Here is a 23,311-nt window from a genome sequence, read left to right as displayed (position 1 = left end):
AATTGTGAGTGACCCTGAATAATTCCCAAGTTTGGGCAAAGTACACCTGGCCTTTCAAAGAAAGGCACATCCAATAAATGGGCACCTTTTGACATAGGGACCTTTTACAGATACATTCTGCTCCCTGAATAAAGACAAGGCCTTAATGAAATCCCAGTCCTTCTAAATTGATGCAGACAGATGACTTAGCAAAATCAGATGGCAACAATAAAATAATAAAACAAAATAATAAAATAGGGCTTTAATTTGCTCATTTTTTTTCCTGATTAAAGCTGTAGTTATAAAAGAACTGATGGAGATAAATGTTTGTGTGGGTTTTTTTGACCTCTGATAGAGGAAGCCATAGAAAGAGTAGAGATTACTAAAATAGGAAGAAGTGATATTTGATGCCAGTTTCTGGAAGCACAGCAAATGTGGATTAATATTTGGAATTCATTGAGTTTTTTCAGATCTTTTGCATATTTGCTATGGTAGAACATGCATACACATAGGACACATCATGTATACATTTTTCATAGATGTAGCAGTTTAGGAGTTGCTCATGAAACAATAAATCCAGCTTCCCAGGAGGCACAGTGGTAAAGGGCCTGCCTGCCAATGCAGGAGATGCAGGAGACAAAAGTTCCATCTCTGGGTGGGAAGACCCCCTGGAGGAGGAGATGGCAACCCACTTCAGTATTCTTGCCTGGAAAATCACATGGACAGAGGAGCCTGGCAAGCTACAATCCATGGGGTCGCAAAGAGTCAGGCAGAACTGAGCGTGCACGTGTGCACGCAGAAAACAAAAACATTTCTCGTTTAGCCATAGGGTCCAATAAACCAAATAACTATTTTCTTTTCCATTTTGAACTGAATACAAGTCAGCTGGCAGACAGCAAGATGGGACATGTTTCCACAAAGAAAAGCATATGTCACCCATATTCCAGAGAGAAGTCTGTGAATATGGGGAGTTTCGATCAGAAGGAATTATGATGAAGAACAACATCATCATTTGTGTTTCCACTTTAGTTCATGTGATAGTTCTGAAGCAAGTTTGAAAAATAGGGGGAAGGTAAAGAATATTGCCAGAACCTTCCGATGCCCATATTCTGGAAAGGTATGCACTGGTATCTCTAGGGTGCACCTGCTTTAGAGTCGCTGGGTTGTCGACGATGGCGTGGTAACCTTCCTCTCTCTCTCCCTCTCTCCCTGTCCGACCACCAGTTCGTGGCTCACCCCAATTGCCAGCAGCAGCTGTTGACGATCTGGTACGAGAACCTCTCGGGCCTGCGGGAACAGACGGTAGCTATCAAGTGTCTGGTGGTGCTGGTCGTGGCCTTGGGCCTTCCGTTTCTTGCCGTCGGCTACTGGATCGCCCCTTGCAGCAGGGTACCGGCTTTTCCACCCCCGTTTCCTCTGTGGTTGATGTGCCATGTCCTTTGAGGATGAAAAAAGGAAAAAGCTTCTTGCTTAAGGCTCTTATCAGTTTTACAGCTGAATGTTAATTGACTCAAGAGCCTCAAGTCTGCCTTTTAATGACCGGATTAGTTCTAAGAAATAAGGGATGAAAAAGGATTTGGTCCTGGTGGGCTAAGTCCTATGCACAGGCATATAACACTTAGGCTTTTAAGATAAAATCTCCCCCCACAATGATAGGGAGGAGGAAAAGCTGTGAAGAGGCAGGCAGTCGGGTCCTATTGCTGGCTTACTAAATAGTCCACCAGGCTGGCCTGCGGAAGAGGAACAGCGCTCCTGCGGTGGTTCCAAGAGACAGTTAACTTGAAAACTGGAAGGGCAGCTTGGTTGAACCTGTGAAAAAGATCTGAGACTGAGTGTGTGAAACATGGTTGTGAACAGTGGTATCATCCAAAGTCTTCAAGAGAGTGCATACCAGGTTCCCCAAGCCCTTTGTTCCCCTAGGAGATTGAAAAAAATGTAGAATTGGGGTCGGGGGGCTTTTGGATTTTTTTAGATTCTTTATCTTCTTAGTTTTGTTTGAATCATTTTTGTTCATGACCTTTATCCCCCTCTCAACTTGGCCAGTATACAGTCCATTTAATTGTGCCTAAGAGAGCCCTTAGATAAGATGTGGACAGGAATAGGAGTCACGCTAACAGAATCCGTGTTCAGTTAATGAAGGGCACTGCCAGGGAGAGGCAGCAGTTCTGAGATCCTTTAATCCTGTTTTTGTATTCCCAAATCTGGTTTTGTTTAAATGGAGGCAGTTTCAGGCCAGATGAATCAAGGCCACTCAAAAGTGACCCTGGAAATCTGTCATCTCTTGGTCTCCCCCCATAGAGTCCTGCTTCAGGCCCATAAATGTGAGAATATTCATCCATCTCACTTCATCGTTGAGCTGCCCATGTAGTTTAAGGCAGAAGGGTTGTCATTTTGATCAGTTTTGACGACTCAACTAATTCCCTTTGTTTTGAATCATGATTCTGATAATACAAAAACATGAAAGACTAAAAACTTTATGGATAAGGAGAGAGCGTGCATTTAAAGCAAAAATCATATCTCACTCAAATAATTTCCCCTTTCTGGGGGAAATGAATTGGAAAGGTTGGGTTTATATGTATGTGTCTCTTAGGGCCGCTCATTCAGTTAAAACGTATTGGGTTTGAAGTAGGCATCTTGAAGTCCATTCTTTTTTCTCTTAGCGCAGCTGAGGATGTGGTGGACTCTGCCCAGCAGAGAAGGGAAAGGAGGGAATTGAGTTGTTCCTGGAGCCCGCCTTTATACCTGCCATACACCACTTATCCTGTGGTGAAAAGATGGTATAGTAAGAATTCTCCACATGTATCCCATTTTTAAGATAGGCAGACTGCTGTTTTTTTCATGTTACTTAACATTTTCAAAGATCAGCCTTTAAAAGAAAGAGTCTTGGCAGCTCCCTGCAAATCACTTTGTGCTATGGATAAACTACCCGGACGTGCCCTCTCTGCAGCTGTGGAACAGCGCAGTGATATGTAAATGTGTGGTTTATTTTTCTATGTCTAATATGGAAAATGTGACATTTGTCTGTGTGCATTCATGTCTAACCCCAGAAATGCTTGACATTCTTTGGTTATTTGTTGACATCAAATTAAGGTTCTGGATATACAAAAACATTTGTTTGAAGTTACAGTCTTTTAAATGTGAACCTTGGTGCTTTTTAAGGTCACACGCTGAGTTGGAAAGTAGGGTCTGAGAATAGAGAACTTATTGATGAATCTACCAAATATACCTAATTCTTAGACTGCAGAAACCCTTGGAACAGAGGAATTGTTTTTCACTTCCACTAGAACACAGAGCTCTTAAGGACATTATATCACAGGGGATTTTAAAAGAGTTACCTTAAAATCATTATAAACTAAGCTTTAAAAATACTTTTTAACTGGTTATATGATTTTCCACAACCAGGGATGACTTTTAATTAAGTTAACCTACTTAGAGGTTTTAATTACTGGGTATCTCTCTGTTTTATTGGATAGTAACAGATAAAGTATTTATGTTGGTTATAATATTTTTTGCCTTTTTATATTGTACAGAGTACAAATTGATTTTGGAATATTTAGAAATGAGAACAAAAATTTACTTCCGTGGTAGTAAGTATTTTTTTATCTTCAAAGGGTTTGTAATGTGCTACAAACACATCATAACATTTCAATTATAAATGAATGAGTCAACAAGCTCATCATAACATTTCAGTTATAAAAAAATATACATTACAAATTTGGAGTTTCTTTTCCTAGGTTCTAAAAACCTTGACAGTGCATAGTCTTTCACATAAAAATAAGAATAACAAGTACATGCCTTGTAATTTACAGAAAAGCATCTGTGAATGAAGTACATCCTAAGACAAATTGGATATTTAGAAACAATGAAGTTTGAAGGCTTCTTAAATTATTCTTAAAGGAAACACCCCCTAAAAGGAGTAATTTTCACAATGTGTAGCTCTTCAGAACAAAAGCAGAATTTTGAGTGTTCTCGCTTCATTTTTTTTTTTATCCTGTGTATATAGTAGTTTTCATAAGTGGAAGCCAGATTTTCTAAAGTTAAAGGTTTTGGATTGTTTTGTTTTTTTGCCTCATTACAGCTGGGGAAAATTCTGCGAAGTCCTTTTATGAAGTTTGTAGCACATGCTGCTTCTTTCATCATCTTCCTGGGCCTGCTTGTTTTCAATGCTTCAGACAGATTTGAAGGAATCACCACATTGCCAAACATCACTGTTATCGACTATCCCAAACAGATCTTCAGGGTGAAAACCACACAGTTCACTTGGACTGAAATGCTCATTATGGTCTGGGTTCTTGGTAAGCCTTTTATTTTGAGTATTCTAATTTCTACCAAAAATAGCATCTATATCATGATTGCCATTTTCTATTTAAAATTCTGTGGTATGTTATATGGTGACAACATTACCGTTGTAAGATAAACAGAATAGCAGGTAATGGAATAATTTGGCAGCTTGATGATGCCGACAGATATTCCTTACCACTAAATACAAATTTTATGAGTAACATGAGCTTAATTATAAATGCATTAATATTAATATCATGTTTCAGAAATCTAACTTCAATTATTGAATAAAATGCAATTTTTAAAATGTGACTCACTGTGGTGATCAAACATTTAATTGAAATAGTTCTGCAATAACCTAGTGGCCATTAACTGATGATTAAAGAACATTTATTGCTCTATTTTCAGAGGTTTTTTTAAGGAGAGTTTCCATTTTAGGAATGTTTGTTACTTCATCTCACAATAGCCCATTTGGGGATTTTTTTTTTTTCTTTCATTTTTTTGTTGGCTGAGCTGTGAGGCATGTGGGATCTTACTTCCCTGACCAGAGATCAAAGCTGTGCCCCCAGCATTGTAAGAACAGAATCTTAACCACTGTGCCTCCAGGGAAGTCCCACAATAGCCCGTTTTTGAACAGCAGCTGTGTTAAAGTAAACATTTTAAGCAATATGATTAAAAAAAAAATGGAGATTGAAACCATATTATTGATTGATCACTAATCCAAGTCAATTCTGTGTATTATTTCACCCAGCATGTTTCTTGGTATCATCTCAATTCCTGAATTAATGGATTGCTTCTCCTCTCATTAACTCCTATGGTCTTCACCTGGTCAAGTAATTGTTTTATGAATTTTATTTTGAGCCACTACATTTCTTTTAAAAACTCTACAGTATTTTCCCCTTACGTAGTCAGGCATGTGTGTGTGCTGAATTGCTTCGGTTATGTCCGGCTCTGTGCGACCTTATGGACTGCCAGGCTTCTCTGTCCATGGGATTCTCCAGGCAAGAATACTGGAGTGGGTTTCCATACCTTTCTCCAGGGTATCTTCCTGACCCACGGATCAAACCCTCATCTCTTACGCCTCCTGCATTGGTAGGCAGGTTCTTTACCACTGGTGCCACCTGGAAACAGTTGTTAAATTGAAATATTTTGTCCTCTTCCCCAGAACATTTTCTGCTTTCAGTTTCTTCATAATGCCCTAGGGCCGCCTCCTTAATTTTCCATTAATTCCTCACCTTTTCATCATGAAGCTGAGATGAGATGAGAGGGTAGGGGAATGAGGGAAGTGTTCCCGGATGATTGGAAAACTGTTCTTGTTAAAAGTGCATAATAGGTTTCTCAATTAAGGGCTTATTTCTCTAGTAATCACCATTATTTGATAATTAACCATTGTCATTTTATAAAGATGAATTTTCTCCTTTCCTCCATGTGTTTCATGGGGCAAAATCATTTGCCTTGAAGAGCCTTCCTTATTTCCCTCCCTCCCTCCTTCCTTACCCCCATAAGAGTAGCACCATTTCTGGTGCCACATTTAGAACTCTATTTCACCAAAATCTAACTTGGGGGAGTGAATCATTCCTTTAGTCAAAGCTTCTCTCGTGTAACTCTGCCCAGCCCTTCTATGCGCGATATCAAGTCAGTGCTCTATGGTACCCAGTGGCATGCTTTACACACGGGGCATTTTAAATATGGGGACTGATGGACCAAATCATGGCTTCTCAATCCAAGATATAAACTCTTGTCTGTAACATGTGTGTCTTGTGACAGGAATGATGTGGTCTGAGTGCAAGGAGCTCTGGCTGGAAGGACCCAGGGAGTACATTTTGCAGTTGTGGAATGTCCTAGACTTTGGCATGCTCTCCATCTTCATCGCTGCTTTCACGGCCAGATTCCTGGCTTTCCTTCAGGCGACAAAAGCACAACAGTATGTGGACAGTTATGTTCAAGAGAGCGACCTCAGTGAAGTTACACTCCCACCAGAGATACAGTATTTCACTTACGGTGAGTTATCAGGTGCAGAGTCCTCTTATGTCTCAGAAGGTATTGGAATCACATTTTGGAAGGAAGTGCCCCTGAAGGGTATGTTTAATATGAAATGCGTGTTGGAAGTACAGAGAGAATGGAGACAGCCTGAACTTTCGAGCTGTATAAAACTGGATTCATATCAAGACCCTGACCCTCCCTTGCTGTGTGACCTTGTTCAAATTAATTTACTTCTCTCTGCCTCAGTTTTCACATCTAGAAAAAAAGAGATATTTTGAGGTGGGAGAAAATCACCTTTAAGCTAAAGAACATAGTTACTCTTAAATATTCTTAGGACATGAAATTGTCATAATGAGGGGGAGAAAATAGCTTGATAAACTGCTTAATGTGAAAGATGAGTCCCTTAGAGCTTGGGGTAGAGGAGATAAAATAATAAAAAAAAAAGTGCTAAAAACTGCTGTAACAGAAGTGAGCAAAAATTCAGCAGAGGCAGGAAATAGGAGCTATAGCGATGATGAGCCCGTAAAGCTTCGCAGAACCGGCAGAAATGCTGGGGAGGATGTTGTGCTTCTAAGTACACCATGGGGTGGAGTTCCTGCCAGTCTTCTTTAGGCCATGAGAGCAGGGAGATACCCAGGGACCTTTGGTGTGCACAGACACTGATGCCATCCCAGCCCACTGCACACTGATATGAAACAGTGTTAGCCTTCCTTCCCTTAAGGCCTAACTGGGGAGCCGCAGTGAGCTAATTTTCATATAGCTGCAAAATCTTAAACCTGGAAAAGACTTTAGCAGTTATTATGTAAGCCTCATTTTACAAATAAGGACATTTAGGCACAGAGTTTAAATGCATTCTGACTGTGAGGAATGACTCTTTATAAGTACATCGTGATGCATACCAATGCATGTTAACATTGTTGAAGACTGTGTGCCTGCTCTAAAATGAAGGTGTATGCATGATCATGGTTGTATGCATGACCAGCAAGGACATAGGTATATCACAGGCAACTCTGTTCAATGTTATGGGGCAGCCTAGAGGGGAGGGGAGTTTGGGGGAGAATGGATGCATGTAGATGTATGACTGCGTCCCTTTGCTGTCCTCCTGAAACTATCACAACACTGTTGATTGGCTATACTCCAGTATAAAATTAAAAGTTTTTAAATATATAAATAAATAAAATGAAGATATTAATGTTTTACAGATTGTGAAATTGAAACACATTACCTCTTCTTGTCACCAAGCAGAAGTTTTTATATACCAGTGAGGCCAGATCAAATGAATAAATGAATACCGTTTATAATTAAGGAATTAGCTTGGATTGTATTTGTGTGTAACAGATATCATAACTATTTCAGTGCCTCTTTATTTAAATTTATCCCCTGGTGGGCTGCCGTCTCTGGGGTCGCACTGAGTCGGACACGACTGAAGTGACTTAGCAGCAGCAGCAGCACGTGTGCTTATGACTGTGAAGGGGAATTTGTGAATTAGGCTTCACTCCTTATTACGATTTTGATCCAGGTTTTAACCTAAGTCTTGATTTCTACATCTTTAAGAAGAGAGTGACTACCTCAAATCCATAAGATCATTGAAAGCATAGTGTCTGCTATGTATTAAACATCCAATAAATGTTCATTTTTGTTGTTGTCAGAAATATATGCAATGCACCATCCTTCTGGGAGTGACCCAGTTTGCACAGAATTAACCACACAATGTTTAAGTGATCTTCCAGAGAAATGAGTATCCAGTTGTCTGCTGTGAACTTACTGAAGTGACCTTGAAAGGAGTGTTGGGGGTCCTCATTTAGAATCTGTCTCCAAGATTTTTGCACTTCAGTAGCATTTTATGCTTTCCTGGGACCAGCAATGTTGCTCAGACATCATGCTGACAGCCCTATTGTGATTCAGCGACATTCTCACTTTTTGTGATATGACATTTTACTTGCATAAGCTGTTAGATAAACTAGTTTCCCCAAGAAATATGGAAAAGAACATGTGTGCCAACTGAGCCCATAGCATGATAAAATGGCTGGTCGATAAACCTGGTAACTGAGGGGACAAACCAATCAAATCAGTTGTTCTGTTGTCATGGACACAGTCTGAACTTAATGAAGCATTTTCAGCTCTTTTTTTTCATCTTTTGTACTTCATTCTATTTCTGCTCAATGTGAAGTCTGATAGTATTTCCTCCATTAAAAGAAACCACATGAATGTAGAATTCATGTGTTTCTAGTTTAATATGAAAAATAGTGTCTGGACAGTTAATTAAATGTGAAGTAGTTTCAACTGAGATAAAAACCACCTACCTACAAGTCAGATCCTATTTAAGGTATTTTGTGTAGTTAGCCGTGAATAGAAAGTTCCATTTTTAATCTCTCTCTCTCTTCTTGTAGCCAGAGATAAATGGCTCCCTTCTGACCCTCAGATCATATCGGAAGGCCTCTATGCCATAGCTGTTGTGCTCAGCTTTTCTCGAATCGCCTATATCCTCCCGGCGAATGAGAGCTTCGGCCCCTTGCAGATCTCCCTGGGAAGGACTGTGAAGGACATATTCAAATTCATGGTCCTTTTTATTATGGTGTTTCTTGCCTTTATGATTGGCATGTTCATACTGTATTCTTATTACCTTGGGGCTAAAGTCAATGCTGCTTTTACCACGTAAGTAAAACATTTTACTAAAAAATGTATGATTAACAGAAATACTAACAAGTTTAGATGAAGTAAAAAAAAATTATTTTCAATAATTGTAACAAAGATGCTTTTAAGAGCAGGAAAAATCCATTAAAAATGGTTAGTGCCTCAAATAGCAAATGCTGGCCAGTATATGGAATAAAGGGAACCCTTGTGCACTGTTGATGGGAATGTAAATTGGTGCAGCCACTGTGGAAAACAATATAGAGGTTTCTTTAAAAAAGTGGAATTGCCATATGACTCAGCAGTGCCACTCCTGGGTATATATCTGAAAAAAACAAAAACACTAATTCAGAAGGATACATGCACCCCAATGTTCATAGAATCATTGTTTACAATTCCCAAGATACAGAAGCAACCTAAGTTTCCATCCACAGATGAATGGATAGAGAAGCTGTGTGTGTGTGTGTGTGTGTGTGTGTGTAAAATAAAATACTACTCAGGCATAAGAAAGAATGAAATTTTGTCATTTGCAACGATATGGGTGGACTTGGAATCACTACATAAAATAAGTCAGACAGAGAAAGACAAAGTGTATGATATCACTTATATGTGGAATCTGAAAAATAGAGCAAACTAGTGAATATAACAACAACAAAAAAGGTCACTCGTACAGAAAACAAAGTAGTAGCTACCGGTTGGGGGGCAATGTGGGGTGAGGGAAGTCCTAACTGCTGGGAGTAAGATAGGCTTAAGGATGTACTGAACAGCACAGAGAAACAGCCAGTATTCCATCACAACCACAAATGGGACATAGCCTTTAAAAATCATGAATCACTGTGCCCTACCACCTGAAACTTACGTGATATTGTGCATCAACTCTACCTCAAAAAAAAAAAGAAAGAAAGAAAAGTAAAGGGATGGATAAAACCAAAAAAAAAAAAAAAAAAAAACCCCAAAACCCCAAACCAGAAACAGTACTTGTGTGAGATTACATTTCTTTGAGTTTAGTGTATGATCACAGAATGGATCAAAATTTGGTCAAATCCTAGATGAAACTAGCTGTTTTAAGAGAATTGGGTAGTAACTGTTTAATACTGGATATTTCTTACATTATAAATTTAGTTTCATCATTTTGTGCCCATTACTGTTATTTCAAAAAAAAAAAAGGAGCGTTGGCTTTTGTTTTCATGTATCATTAATCAGTGCAGGGAGCTGAGGAAGAAGAAATCACAGCCGATGTCCTGCAGTAGCACACCTCCTTCCTTTGGTCCTACTGGGGTCTGCACTGCAGGCTCGCCTTTTCCCGAAGTCACCCCGCGCTCACTCTCTTAGGTACTGTCCCTGTAAGTTCCCTCCACATTGCCAGACCCTGTCTCGCCTGTTGCTGTTCGGTGGTCAGGAAGGCAGGCCGTCTGTCTGTCTGTACTGTGGTCCTTCCCGGTGAGGAGAGCGGAAATCTCCCCTGCCTGCCTCTGAGCCCTCCGTCCCCTGGAGTGCCACAGCTGGAAACAAACTAGACCTTCAGTGAGTTCCCTGTAAACTAAAAGAGACTATCAAGCCCTTCCAGGCATCTAAATTGTTCTGGAATTAATTTTTCCAAGTAGTTATTATAGAGCCGATAATAGGGGTGAAAGAGAACTGAAACTCACTTTGTTGTAATGAAAAGCAAGTTCTGTTTGGACCCAGAGGGGAAAGGACCAGGGAAGTCCCGCACAAGTGGCATCCCTCGGACCTCTGGGAGGACTCATTCTGTACCCTACACGGGCATCACTGCTCTGTGTGAGGACCTGGCTGCACGGTAGAGTGGAAAGAACATGGGCTGGAAATCAAACAGGCCTGGATGTGAATGCAACGTCTGCTCTTTTCTAGCTGTGGTCTTTTGATTAATTATCTTCACATTTCTCAGTGTTAGCTTCCTTGTTTTTAAAATAAGCACAATAAGGTTTGAATCAGGCTGTTGGGAGGACATGGAAGATAATTTATATAAAGTCTCTTGCCCACAGTAGGAGCCAGGAGCTGCTCATGTCCTCTCCTTTTCACTCTCCCCCTCTCCCTTCTCACGCTCCCCCTCTCCCCACGTGTATGGATTCTTGGGAATCTATATTCCCAGCGTCAGAGGCGAGAAGGTTTGCAAAGGACCAAGAGGAAGGGGTGGGGGCATTTTGTGATGCTGTTAAATTCATGGCAGGGAAAGAGACTATAGTTTTTCTTAGTTTTCACCATCAAATGTTTAATAATAAAGATTAACTCTACATGAATAGGAACCTTTCTATTCAAACCTCTGTCGCTAGGGTCTAACACAATGACTGAAACATATGAGGTGCTCCATCAGTGTTTGTTGAATGAATGAATCAATAAGCTAGCATTAAAACCCACAAAACTATAAAATTGTTATTTAGACTCTAACAAATTTTAAAAGTACTACTTCCATACATATTTCTTCGAACAAAAAAGGGGGACTTACTTTTGAACTCTCCTTTTTAATGGAATTCTACATGTATAATTGTTTAAGGATGATTCTTATAGTTCACAGATCAGTGATTACTGCTTGGTTATATGACAAAACTAGCCAAATTCAGGCAAGGTTCATTTAAGGGATCCAAGCATGTAATTAGTCTGTGAGGGTTTACTTGCTAATTGCTGTGTTGGAAGAATCAGGAAGTAGATTATATAAATTAAGAGAAAAGAATCAGAACTCTTAATTTTGTTCCCGTCTCTTCACTTCTACTGAAGTATAGTTTTTAGGTAGATGATATATTCTTGTAGTGAAAAATCTATGTAGAGTAATATCTACAGCCTGTTCCCTTCCTCAGCCTTGGATCCCAGTCTCTTAATTCTCCTTAGGTCCAGAGGGGTCATTGGTGGCTCAGATGGTAAAGAATCTATCTGCAATGTGGGAGACCCAGGTTTGATCCCTGGGTCAGGAAGATCCATTGGGGAAGGAAATGGCAACCCACTCCAATATTCTTGCCTGGAGAAATCCATGGACAGAGGAGCCTGGTGAGCTGCAGTCCGTGGGGTTGCAAAGAATCGGACATGACTGAGCGACTAACACTTTCACCTTAGGTCCAGAGGCAATGGTTTCTTTTGAATGCTCTCAGAGGTATTTTTTACGTAAACAAGAATATAAGTATTTGTATACCCCTCTTTTTATTTAAATGGTGTACTATTTCAGACTTGCTCCATCTCATTTTTTCACTAATAATATATCTTGGACATCATTTTATATAAACATATGAAGCTAGGTCTGTTTTTTCCTCAGTGGCTGCATAGCTGTTTGTAGATGTACCAGAATTATTTATCCACTTTCCTATTGATGGATATTTTGGTAGTTTTCATTCTTCCCTGCTGCCATGCTGCAAAGAATAAGTTTGTACATAATTTTTTTGAAGTGGGTATATAATTTTAATCCCTATTTTGTTCTGTTCCAGAAAACCTGATTTAAAATTCTAAACCGCCTGCAAAATCAAACCCCAAACTTCTATCCTTTTAGGAGAAAGGAATGGGTATCAGGGCATTACTTCAGTTTTCACCTGCCAAGCTCAGAAAATTTTCACTTGATGATAACTCCTGGAAATACTAGGCATCAGCACCATTTAATCACCAGTTTCTAAAAAGCTGAGAGAAAATTTTCTGTTAAATATCATAATAAAATAATTGTGTTATTGTTCAGTCACTAAGTCATGTTCGCCTCTTTTGTGACCCCATGGACTGTAGCCCACCAAGTTCCTCTGTCTATGGGATTTTCCAGGCAAGAATACTGGAGTGGGTTGCCATTTCTGCCTCCAGAGGATCTTCCTGACCCAGGGATCAAACTCGTGTCTTCTGCTTTGGCAGGCGGATTCTTTACCACTGAGCCACCAAGGAAGCCCAAAATAATTATACTTGGGGTATTATGATATTTGACAATAGCGTTTTCTATCTGTGCAACATTCAGACCAAAACTTGTTTTTACTTTTGACTTTTTCACACTGAAAACTGTTCATTTATTTACTGTGTACCTTATTCTTTCAACAGTGTAGAAGAAAGTTTCAAGACTTTGTTTTGGTCAATATTTGGACTGTCTGAAGTCACTTCTGTCGTGCTCAAGTATGATCACAAATTCATAGAGAATATAGGATATGTTCTATATGGAATATATAATGTAACTATGGTCGTTGTTTTGCTCAACATGCTCATTGCTATGATTAATAGCTCGTATCAAGAGATTGAGGTAAGCCTGCTTTCTACCCACAGTGTCTGTCCTTACCATTTCATTCTACTAGCACACCGCGTCTGCTTTTGTGTCCCATGGCGGACATCCTGCCCTTGTCTACAAAGAGCCTTAACACCAAGCAGGACCCTGCTCTGCGCTTTCCATCTGGATAGCTGGTAATGCACCTTCCAGTGTCTTCAGGAGCACAGCGGAGTTCCCATGGATTTACCATTATGCTGCCTTCTCTCAGAACCATCTGAAAGATCCTGGTAGAGGACTTACTGGACGTCTCTCAAACGTTAATGATGTTCTTTATGCAGTCAGACTTTTTAGTATTCTAGAAATCTATTTTTGCTTTGGATTGAGCTTGATTTGGTACCTTTCTTCATCACGGTGTATGTTTTCTTATCTCCTCCAGTTTAGTGTCCTGGATCTTTTTAGTACTTTGCTGTTTGTTAAGTTCACTGAGTCTCTGTGTTTCAAAAATATGTAAGGTAGTGTTCTCAAAGAAGTTAGATACTCCAGAGATGAAAACTGTGGTGCTCTGAACACCTGCTTCAGTGTGGTAATGGTAGACCCTGGACAGGATGAAATGACTGAGCCAACTTCTTCCACCCATGGACCAGCTCTTCATTTCTTCTCTCCATCTGTCTACCAGTTAGAATGGCTGTTTCCACCACCAGGGGGCAGCACTGGGAATGGAAGGCGCTATAAGACAGGAACAGGCCTCTGAGGGCCTTATGTGACCTTTGAAGACACGTAAGCTTCAAAGTGCAATTCATTTGAATTCTGCCATTTTTCTCCTTCGCTCTTGGAGTGCAGTATGCTATATATACAGTCTGTCTTGGATGGGTGTGGATGAGGAAGGAAAGTGGGGAAATGTTGTTGAATATGCAGAATTGTGGGGGGGGGGGGGGAATTAATCTTTTCATCCTTCCTTGACCCTCAAGTTTTCTTGAGCTTTTTGCTTTGTTTTATTTTATTTTTGGATGGGGGACAGGAAATTATGGTTAAATTTCAGTGGGTACAGACAGGAATATGGAAGAGAAAACTGAAAAAAAAAACTGAGTATCTTGAGAACAATGCTTGGAATATTATATAGCCCATAGAGATTATATGCAGATAAATGTACATATACCACTTTTTCTATTTCAAAGCATGATGTAGGGTCATTATAAGATCCTACTGGAATAAATTACTAGAATCTTTAGTTTGTAAAATCAGTTGTCATATTTTTTCTATCTTTGTGACACAGGATGACAGTGATGTAGAATGGAAGTTTGCTCGCTCGAAACTTTGGTTATCTTACTTTGATGATGGGAAAACATTACCTCCACCCTTCAGTCTAGTTCCTAGTCCAAAGTCATTTGTTTATTTCATCATGCGGATCATTAACTTTTCCAAATGCAGAAGGCGAAGACTACAGAAGGATATAGAAATGGGAATTGGTAACTCCAAGTCCAGGGTAGGTATCAAAAGCTTGCTGAGACCTGAAGATAAGTGCTTTGTCTTTCTCCTTGTCTTTTGATGTTTGTTCAGTGCGTGACCTTAGAAGATGTTGAAAGTAACTGTCCACTCCATAGTCCTTCATAGACTAATACTTAAAATATTCATAATGTTTCAAGAAGTCACTTAGTCTATGCTTTGTTTTCAGTCAGAATTTCATGTAAACTACCAAAATAAAAACAAACAAAAAACTTCTTTAACTTGTTAAAAGTCACTGTCAGAAAATACTTTGTGTGTTTTCCATGCTTCTCAACTGTTATTCTAAGTTACATATTTCTCATCTTAAATTTTTCTGTTGGTTGTATATATAGTTCACCACCACCATATTCTTCTTATTTGTAGAAATCCATTATTGAGCTAAATAATCTTTCTTTCCTTTAATGTCATAAAATTTATGCAGGCTTAAGAACACCCCCAAATATTAACCATTAAAACTCCCTTTTATAAATAATCAGGAATGGCTTGTATTTGGGTTGTCCTGGCTGAGTCATACTTTAATTTTAACAAAGATGAGTTTCATGCTAGCACTTTATTATCATGAACTTTATTTTCAGAGACAGAATTGGCATAGGAGACAGAGGATACGGGCAGAACCTCAAATAATAGGTTGTGAAACAGGAGCAAATGTATGGTGTTAAAGAACAATTTTTCCTGAAAGTTGTGAAAATGGTCTGTAGCTGTAATAGCCTGGGAGCCCATGAGATAGCAGTGTTACCTCCATAAAGTGCATATTTTTTCTCAGTTGATGCTGAGGGTAAAGATGGGATCAGCACAATTTAATTTCTTACTTTTTCAAAGCGATGTGCATCTCCAAGATTTGTAATACCCTGCATCTTACTCTTTAAGAAGGCAGCCTTTTAAACCTTCTTTGTTTGACCTGAATATGGGCTCTTAAGGATATTAAGTTGCATGACAGTGATTGGCTGTGACTTCAAATAATACCTGATTATATACAGTGAAAAGCAGCATAATGTAAGGAAGAGAGCCTTGGCACTAGACCTGGGTTTGAATTCTGGCTTATTAGAAACTCACATGGACAACTCATTTCATCACTCTGAACCATAATGGTCTCGCCTGAAAGAGAGAAAACTTCATAGCATTACTGTGAGGATGCTATGAGATGTACAGAATTCCAGCCTCAACAAATATCAGTGCCCTTCCTCATTCACAGTTTACAAAGTGCTTTGCTGTACGTTTGAACCTCATGCAACGCTGTAAGGTAGGTATTATTATTATTCCCATTTTATAGATAAGACAACTGAAGTCATAATAACTCACTCATGCAAGGTCACAGGGGCTCGCCATTGTGGGGCAGTTATGCAGGTCATGTTTTCCAGCATCAGAGTCTAGCACTCTCTGCTGGACCTGGCTACCTCCTGCTCAGAAGCTGAGGCTCTGACTGGGTTTCTGCCCCTCTTCCTCCCCACAGGCCGTGCCTTCGGCTGCAGCCTAGCTGGTCTTTTAAAGGAGTTGGGCTCTAATTGCCAGCCTGGGTGATTCCTGCTACTGCTGAGATGGACTTTGTTACTCTGGGGATTTGATTATTATTCTCTGAGACTTTATTATTTGAAAAGGAAGTTACTCGAGCATGGGAACTCAGCTCTAGCATGTCACACCTTCAAGTTTTCTTTCTGTAGGCAACTGATTTCACTGACTTCTGACTTCATTCCTAATATTGTCATAACGCAGAAGGGGAGAAACACGAAGAGGCTGAAGAGAGCACGTTCGGATGGCATGTGGCCACCTAGACCCCTGTTCATTTGCTTTAAAGCAGCTCGCTTGCAGGGATGTGAGGAGAGCAAGTGATATTCTCTGTTCAGGGTGTCCTCTCCTGCCTGCATGGTACCACTGGCAGGAAGAATAGTTTTCTTCAGGGCAGTTGCTGGAGACAGGAGGAAGATTGAGCACAGATTTCTCAGGAGCCATGATGCCCAGCCTCCCCATCTCCCAACTGCCATTTTGATTTTATTTTTTAAGTTGTGCATGGAGCTGCTTTTATCTCTTTAATCTTATTAATCCTCATAGATAATCTCTGTGTCCAGAGTTTAGTTAAAAAAAAAAATTGGAGAAATTATATGTTTCTGTTTTCTTTTTTAGAAGACAGGGAAGAGACTCAAGAAATCAATCTTTTACAGCTAACCCCAGTCAACAGTCAGAGACTGACCTCTAGTGGCAAAACAGGAGAATTAACACCAGGGAAGCCCTACTAGTCAACAGAGACTGACCTCTAGCGGCAAATTAGGAGAATTAACTTTGTTCCCCGAAGTTTTTTCCTGCCACTATTGAAAAGAGGACAAAATCAAGAGGATCATTGCCTATCAGTGCCATTTCCTATCCCCTAGTATCCCATCTCTTCCTGAGTTATGATGCTGGAGAGGCAGGTGGTGGAGTGAGTACATATTTTTGGATAAAGGGACCTGCCTTTGAATCACACCTTATAGGTAGTGGCGTATCTGCAAATAAAATGCAGGCCTCGTTCACGTACATGAAGGGTAGACAGTAAGGAGCTTCTCCTCTTGTTTTCTGTTCCTACCCAAAAGTTAAACCTTAAAAAAGAAAAAGAGAAAGGAAAACCAAATACTTGAGTCCAATTCTGTTCAAAGTGGTGAAGCTGACACAGTCTAAGACCAAGACACTTAGTAAGACACGTTGCTTTGGTCCTGTTTTTGGATTACAAAATGCCAGATGATACCATCTGAACACGTAGTGTATTTCTGTTCAAGTGTAGGAGAGGAACCAGACTCAAGCAGATGGAGCTGGTTCGTGTAACTTCTTCCCAAATCCATGAAGGCATTTTGACAAGTATACAAGGACCCCAAGAACAATTGTTTAACACCAGCCAACTTAAAAAAAATTTTTTTTTTCAAGAAAAATTTTTTTAAATGTATTTTTTTCAATAGTTTTATTGCAGGACATTCTGCCAACATTTTGATAAATGTGAGCACGTTACTCACATTAATTTTTGCCTTTGGAAATCAAGTCACTTGTAAAACTCAGCTTCCACAAAATGTCCCTTGGAAATGCTGACTCCAGAAACGTTATCAAGGAGAATAAAGTGGATTGTATTTATGGTTTCCAAATAAATGTATTCTAATTTACTAGGTTAATTGTATTTTTTCCTAGTTAAACCTCTTCACTCAGTCTAACTCAAGAGTTTTTGAATCACACAGTTTTAACAGCATTCTCAATCAGCCAACACGTTATCAGGTAAGCATTCACAGACATTTATCTTTATCTGAATGTAGTTCCTCACGTGTCTCTGTGCTGCTGTCTGTGTGTGTGCTTGCATGTGCTTGTGTGTGTGTGAATAGTGAGTAGAATTATGTACACTTCCTATGTACTGTGAGGTCGAAACGGAACAGAGAAAATGGTATGTTATTTGGAGAGCACTTTAGAAATCAGAGTCCAAGTTCTTCTTTCCTTTCTTTAGAAGAAGAGTACCTTTGTGATATTGATAGCAAAGTGTTGCCACAATTTTCCAAAGGTCACTTTCATGTACCTTGAACTGGAGAAAGCAGTGGGAGATTTGGCGTATTAGGAAAATAATGTTCTCACAGTACAAAAACCTAATACATTTCTGCACATAATCTGTTTTTCAAATGGAATCCTAGGTTACACTGTTGCATCAGTACTACTTAATAAAGTATCTATTGCACTGTGATATTGAATGTGACATTTCAGCACTGTTTTCTAACTCAGAAGAGGGTATAGTCCTTCTCACCTGGCTTTGACTACCATTGGTAGTTGTTTTGACTACCAAAGCTTTAGATTGCTGCTGAGTACAAGATTAAGAATGAGGATCAAAGAATTTATAATGAATGATAGTATCAATTAATGGGTATGGTCCTCTTCATAACATTTTCTTGGAAGCAGCATATTCTACAGAATTGCTTAGCCCACTGATTGTCAAAGCCTTACTTGGTTATATGGTGGTGGTTTAGTCGCTAAGTTGTCTCTGACTCTTGCGACGCTATGGACTGTAGCACGCCAGGTTCCTCTGTCTGTGGGATTCTCCAGGCAAGAATACTGGAGTGGGTTGCCATTTCCTTCTCCAGGGGATCTTCCCCACCCAGGAATCGAACCTGGGTCTCCTGCATTGCAGGCAGATTCTACCCACTGAGCTACAAGGGAAGCCCTTTGTAATGGTTACAATGTATTCTATTATATGGATGTATTTAATTTATCAGCCTTCTATTGATAGAAATGTCTGCTCTATTTCTATCATGTTGCCAGTATTTGCTCTGATTCTATCAGTAGAAGACTGATAAATTAAATACACCCATTTAATGGAATATAATGTAACCATTACAAGCTATTACAAGCAATACTGTAGTAAGTAATCTCCCCATTTTTTTGGTGTGTGTGGTATTTTTTGGTATATTTCCACCCCCCACCCCCGCCAGCTATTGAAAATTGTGTGTGGTCAAATTTTTCCGACTTCAGATTTTGTGTCCTGTTTCAAATGCTCCTCTCCCATATGAGGATATTTAATAATATTTTTACCTATATTTTCCTTGGTATGCTCATGTTTCAGTTTTAAATGATAACGTTTAACCTGTATAGAATACATTTTTATGCAATGTGTTGGTGGGGACCCCAGTATATTTTTTTTCCAGATGATCATACAGCTGGGTGTGTTGAATAATCTATATTTTCTGTTGATTTGAAATATCACTTTAATCATTTACTAATTCCCTTATCTACTTAGATTTCTCAGTTTTCAATATTCTGTAGGACCACATTGTTTTAATTATTATAGTTTAAAACAGAATCAAACAGAATATAAACACTTACATATGTCCTTACTTTAAGATTCTTATTTTGCATAATTTTCCTGATTATTCTTTCCTGTTTATTTTTCTATTTAAACTTTAGAGTCAGCTTGTCTAGTTTGCAAAATATTCTGTCGATATTTTTATTGGGATGGTGTTCACTTAAGAAGAATTGACTCCTTTATAATGTTGTGTCTTACTTCTTAAGAATATTTTTACCTTTCCATTTGTTCAGATTTTCATTCCTGTGCCCAGTATCATTTTAAAGTACTCCTCAGAGTGTTATATTAGTTAGGATTAACTGGTGCAAATCACACAAAACTGCCAAATACCAACCACCGCATAAGCTAGAAGAACATAGAAACGTATTTCTCTCTTCTATCCAAGAACTCCGGAGGTGGCCCTTCCAGGGCTGTTATGTATCTACCCCTGTCACAGACCCAGGCTGTTTCTGTCATATTACCCTGTCATGATTGGCTTTCATCTGAACATGATCTCATGGTCCAAGAAAGCTACCAGAGCTCTGGCTGTTATTTCTGCATTTCAAAATATAGTCAGACAGTGATAGAGAAGAAAGATGCCTCGTTTCTCTAAGGAGCTTCTGTAAAGTTACACAAACAACATATCTGCAGTAGAAGCTGGGAAATGAGTCTTAATTCCTAGTCTCCATGTACTGAGCTAAAAATCAAAGGAAGAGAATTGGCAGTCTCTGCTGAAATGGATTATATTATTTGTCTTGGTGCTGTGCACATACCTGTATCTGTTACTTGATTTATAAGTTTCAAGCTAAAATACGAAAAAATCAGTGTATTTATCTTTCACCATTTTCCCCCTCCTCCTCCTCCCAGCTTTTGCTAGTTAAATATTAGAATTGCAGGGATAGGGCATATAAAATCTTTCCTCTCCCCATTAGGTTCAGTAGCTGGGGCCTGTGAATTAAGCTGACAAAAGGCAGGTTTACAGGAGAAAAAAAATAGTTTTATTTATGCGTGCAAAATGCAAACACATGGGAGGACTCAGTGCTGAATAACTCAAAGGGGTAGTTAGAATCTGGGACTTAGATACCATCCTAAAAGTGGCAGTGAATTTGTGGAGTAGTGACAAAACGAAGAGATTTGTGCTCCCAGGGGTGGTTAATTGTGGGAAGGTACATATGTGGGGAGATTACGGAAGATTAGGGTTACTGTAGTGAGGTTTGTGTTTGTGCAGACACATCTCTGAGCTATCTTCCTGTTTCTAGTGATGATGGTTGTTCTCTTCCTCTTGGTATGGGGCAGAGGTGGGACGGGGAAGACCTTCACGAAGGGAAATTTATCTCCTGCTCTTTGGCAACCCACTCCAGTATTCTTGCCTGGAGAATCCCAGGGACAGAGGAGCCTGGTGGGCTGCCGTCTGTGGGGTTGCATAGAGTCAGACACGACTGAAGCGCCTTAGCAGCAGCAGCCACAAAAAGTTCTTATGTCCCAGTGGTATACTTGGCGGGGTGCAGAGGTATATTTTCTGATCCTTTTCACTACCTTGTAGGATTATAATCCACATTTGCTTTAGTTTTAGTCCTTTAGTTAAACAGATTCAGTACACACCACTAGTCTTTTTGCCTTAATTTTCTGTTCATCTCTTTATCAGGTTGTTTGTCTCCCACCAGTTTCTTCAAAAAGAGCTCATGGGAACCACGTTCTATGAGTTATTTCATGTCCTAAACTATTTTCTACTTTCTGTATATTCATATTGACCAGCTGTGAAGTTCTTTGATAATGACTTAATTTTCTTGATGTGTTTATCAACATTGCTCTGCTGCTCCAAGAATGGAATGTTGGTGTGGAAAAGTTTGAAGCCAACCTGATTGTTTTTCTCATATGCTTCTTCCTTTGACCTGAGATTTTGATACGAATGCCCACATTTTCTTTACCTTTTAAGTCAACAACTTGATTGTTCTGAAGATTGGATCTGTATGCATTTTTTCTGGCATAGAGTATGTCTTTTCAGTCTGTACATTCAAGTACATGCCTTTTATTTCTGAATAATTTCTTTGAACTATATTTTGAAATATTTTTTTCCATTCCATTATTTGGAGTCTCTTCAAAGAGACCAATCAGAAGTCTGCAGCATCTTTTTTCCTCTCTGCCTTTTGAATTATTTTTTTATCCATTTCCCCCTTTGGCTTCTCTTTTCTCATCCTGTCTTTTATTCCTGTCTATCTTCATATGGGCTGCTTCAAATATATCTTTTATTTCTGTGATGATTTTAATGTTTTCTTCCTCTTCTTCCTGAGATTTTCAAACTTAAATAGCATTTCCTCCTTTGACTTGCCATATTTTCCTTGTGCTCTTGGTTCAAGACAGGATCAGCTCCTATTTTTAAAAGATTATGTATCAGTAATGACATTAGGTGTTTTCATCTCTTCTTTTGTATTTTTCTAATCCGTGTTCTTTATTTGCTCTTTGTTTTATCCTTTTTCTTGGACTATCTTAGTACAGATGTTCTGTAGATTTCTTACTGACTATTACTCAGTCTTGAATGAAGTAAATTCCTCCCAGACCAACTGCTTTCAGGAAGTTGGAGTGGGGTCAGAGAATTCCAGGGCCCCATCCCAGGCTAATAGGAGTTTGCCTTTAGGTATAGGATCGTGTGGGGCTTCCCAGATGGTGCTGGTGGTAAAGAACTCACCTGCCAATGCAGGTAGACATAAGAGACGCCGGTTGGATCCCTGGGTCAGGGGGATCCCCTGGAGGAGGGCATGGCAACCCACTTCAGTATTCTTGCCTGGAGAATCCCATGGACAGAGGAGCCTGGTGGGCTACAGCTCGTGGGTCTGCAAAGAGTCAGATGCGACTTATCACACATGGACACACAGGGTTGTGTGTGTGAATTCAATTTATTCTTTATTTTCCCTTGTTGAGAATAGCACTGAATGATTGTTCACATGGCAGACTCTCCCTCTCCACCTCACTGACAAAGTACTTCTAGCAAATACAACTTTTCTTTACAGTTTTCCTTTTAGCCCTGTATTCTAAGCTTCTGAAGACTTGGTATCAAAGGTCAAGGGAAGTCCTTAGCCATGAATGTCTGCTCTTGGCATGCCTCCACATCCCCATTTGACCTTTTCATAACCTTTCTAAAAAAAAAAATGTGCTCCTCTAAGTCTCATTAATGAAGGAGTTAGTGTTTCTGTTTCCTGTTCTCCTTATAGCTTTTGAGTGATTTAGAAGTAGAGAAACGTCTGAGTTTATTGTCACATTGAAAATTGCTGTGCTTTTAGAGGAAATGGTCCTTGCTAAATGCCTAGAGACTCCAGAATCCTGTACATTTTGTGTTTTCTAAGGAGATGAATTCCCTGTGCCTGTGGTATAATCTTCTGTAGCTCCCCAAAAGTGATAGTAGAAAAAAGAGAAACTGAGGGAAGAGATCTCAGCTATATACACAGCAAACTTCATAAAAGTGTCTTGATTATATTTAGAATAAAGTCTACCTGTTAAGAACTCCTTGAGCGATAACAACTGGTGTATTTGTTAGGAGTTTTTGTTTCACGTAGTGTGATTATATGACTTACCTTAAGGAAATTTCATATCTTAATCTGCTAAATGGGGAGATTTCCTTCAAAGGGGTGACTTTCAGAATACACTAATTCTAGTCATTCTATTACAGATCAGAATATTTTTGAAATACCTCTAAAAATTACTTTTATTTTTAGTTTTTAAGACACACAAAAATGCCTTGTTACTTTCTCATTACTGAACTCAGCTGTATTAACAAGGCTCAGTGCCATCTGACTTCACATTTTTTCAAAAACAATCACAGCCAGATAAGAATCCCCCTGCCAGTGAAGGGGACGTGGGTTCAATCCCTGGTCTGGAAGATTCCACATGCCATGGAGCAACTTAGCTTGTGTGCCACAACTTCTGAGACCCATGCCCCTAGGGCTGTGCTTCATAACAAGAGAAGCCAGTGCAATGAGAAGCCCATG

General features: G+C 39.4%; 1 protein-coding gene across 2 annotated transcripts in view; it reads left to right on the top strand.

The window, feature by feature from the left end:
- TRPC3 (transient receptor potential cation channel subfamily C member 3) overlaps nt 1-23,311 on the top strand; it is a 70,933-nt gene that overhangs the window by 36,436 nt on the left and 11,186 nt on the right. The window contains exons 4-11 of one of the 2 annotated variants that reach the window (XM_061142284.1): nt 1,204-1,368; nt 4,058-4,274; nt 6,028-6,261; nt 8,634-8,898; nt 12,892-13,087; nt 14,325-14,534; nt 15,747-15,794; nt 17,699-17,782. In XM_061142284.1, coding sequence (XP_060998267.1) covers nt 1,204-1,368; nt 4,058-4,274; nt 6,028-6,261; nt 8,634-8,898; nt 12,892-13,087; nt 14,325-14,534; nt 15,747-15,794; nt 17,699-17,782 — 1,419 coding nt within the window. The remainder of the gene's footprint in view (nt 1-1,203; nt 1,369-4,057; nt 4,275-6,027; nt 6,262-8,633; nt 8,899-12,891; nt 13,088-14,324; nt 14,535-15,746; nt 15,795-17,698; nt 17,783-23,311) is intronic. The other variant, XM_061142285.1, reaches the window with a different exon arrangement.

Source organism: Dama dama, chromosome 5 (assembly GCF_033118175.1).
Source record: "Dama dama isolate Ldn47 chromosome 5, ASM3311817v1, whole genome shotgun sequence".
Classification (NCBI taxonomy): Eukaryota; Metazoa; Chordata; class Mammalia; order Artiodactyla; family Cervidae; genus Dama; species Dama dama.
This window is presented reverse-complemented; position numbering and strand designations above follow the sequence as displayed.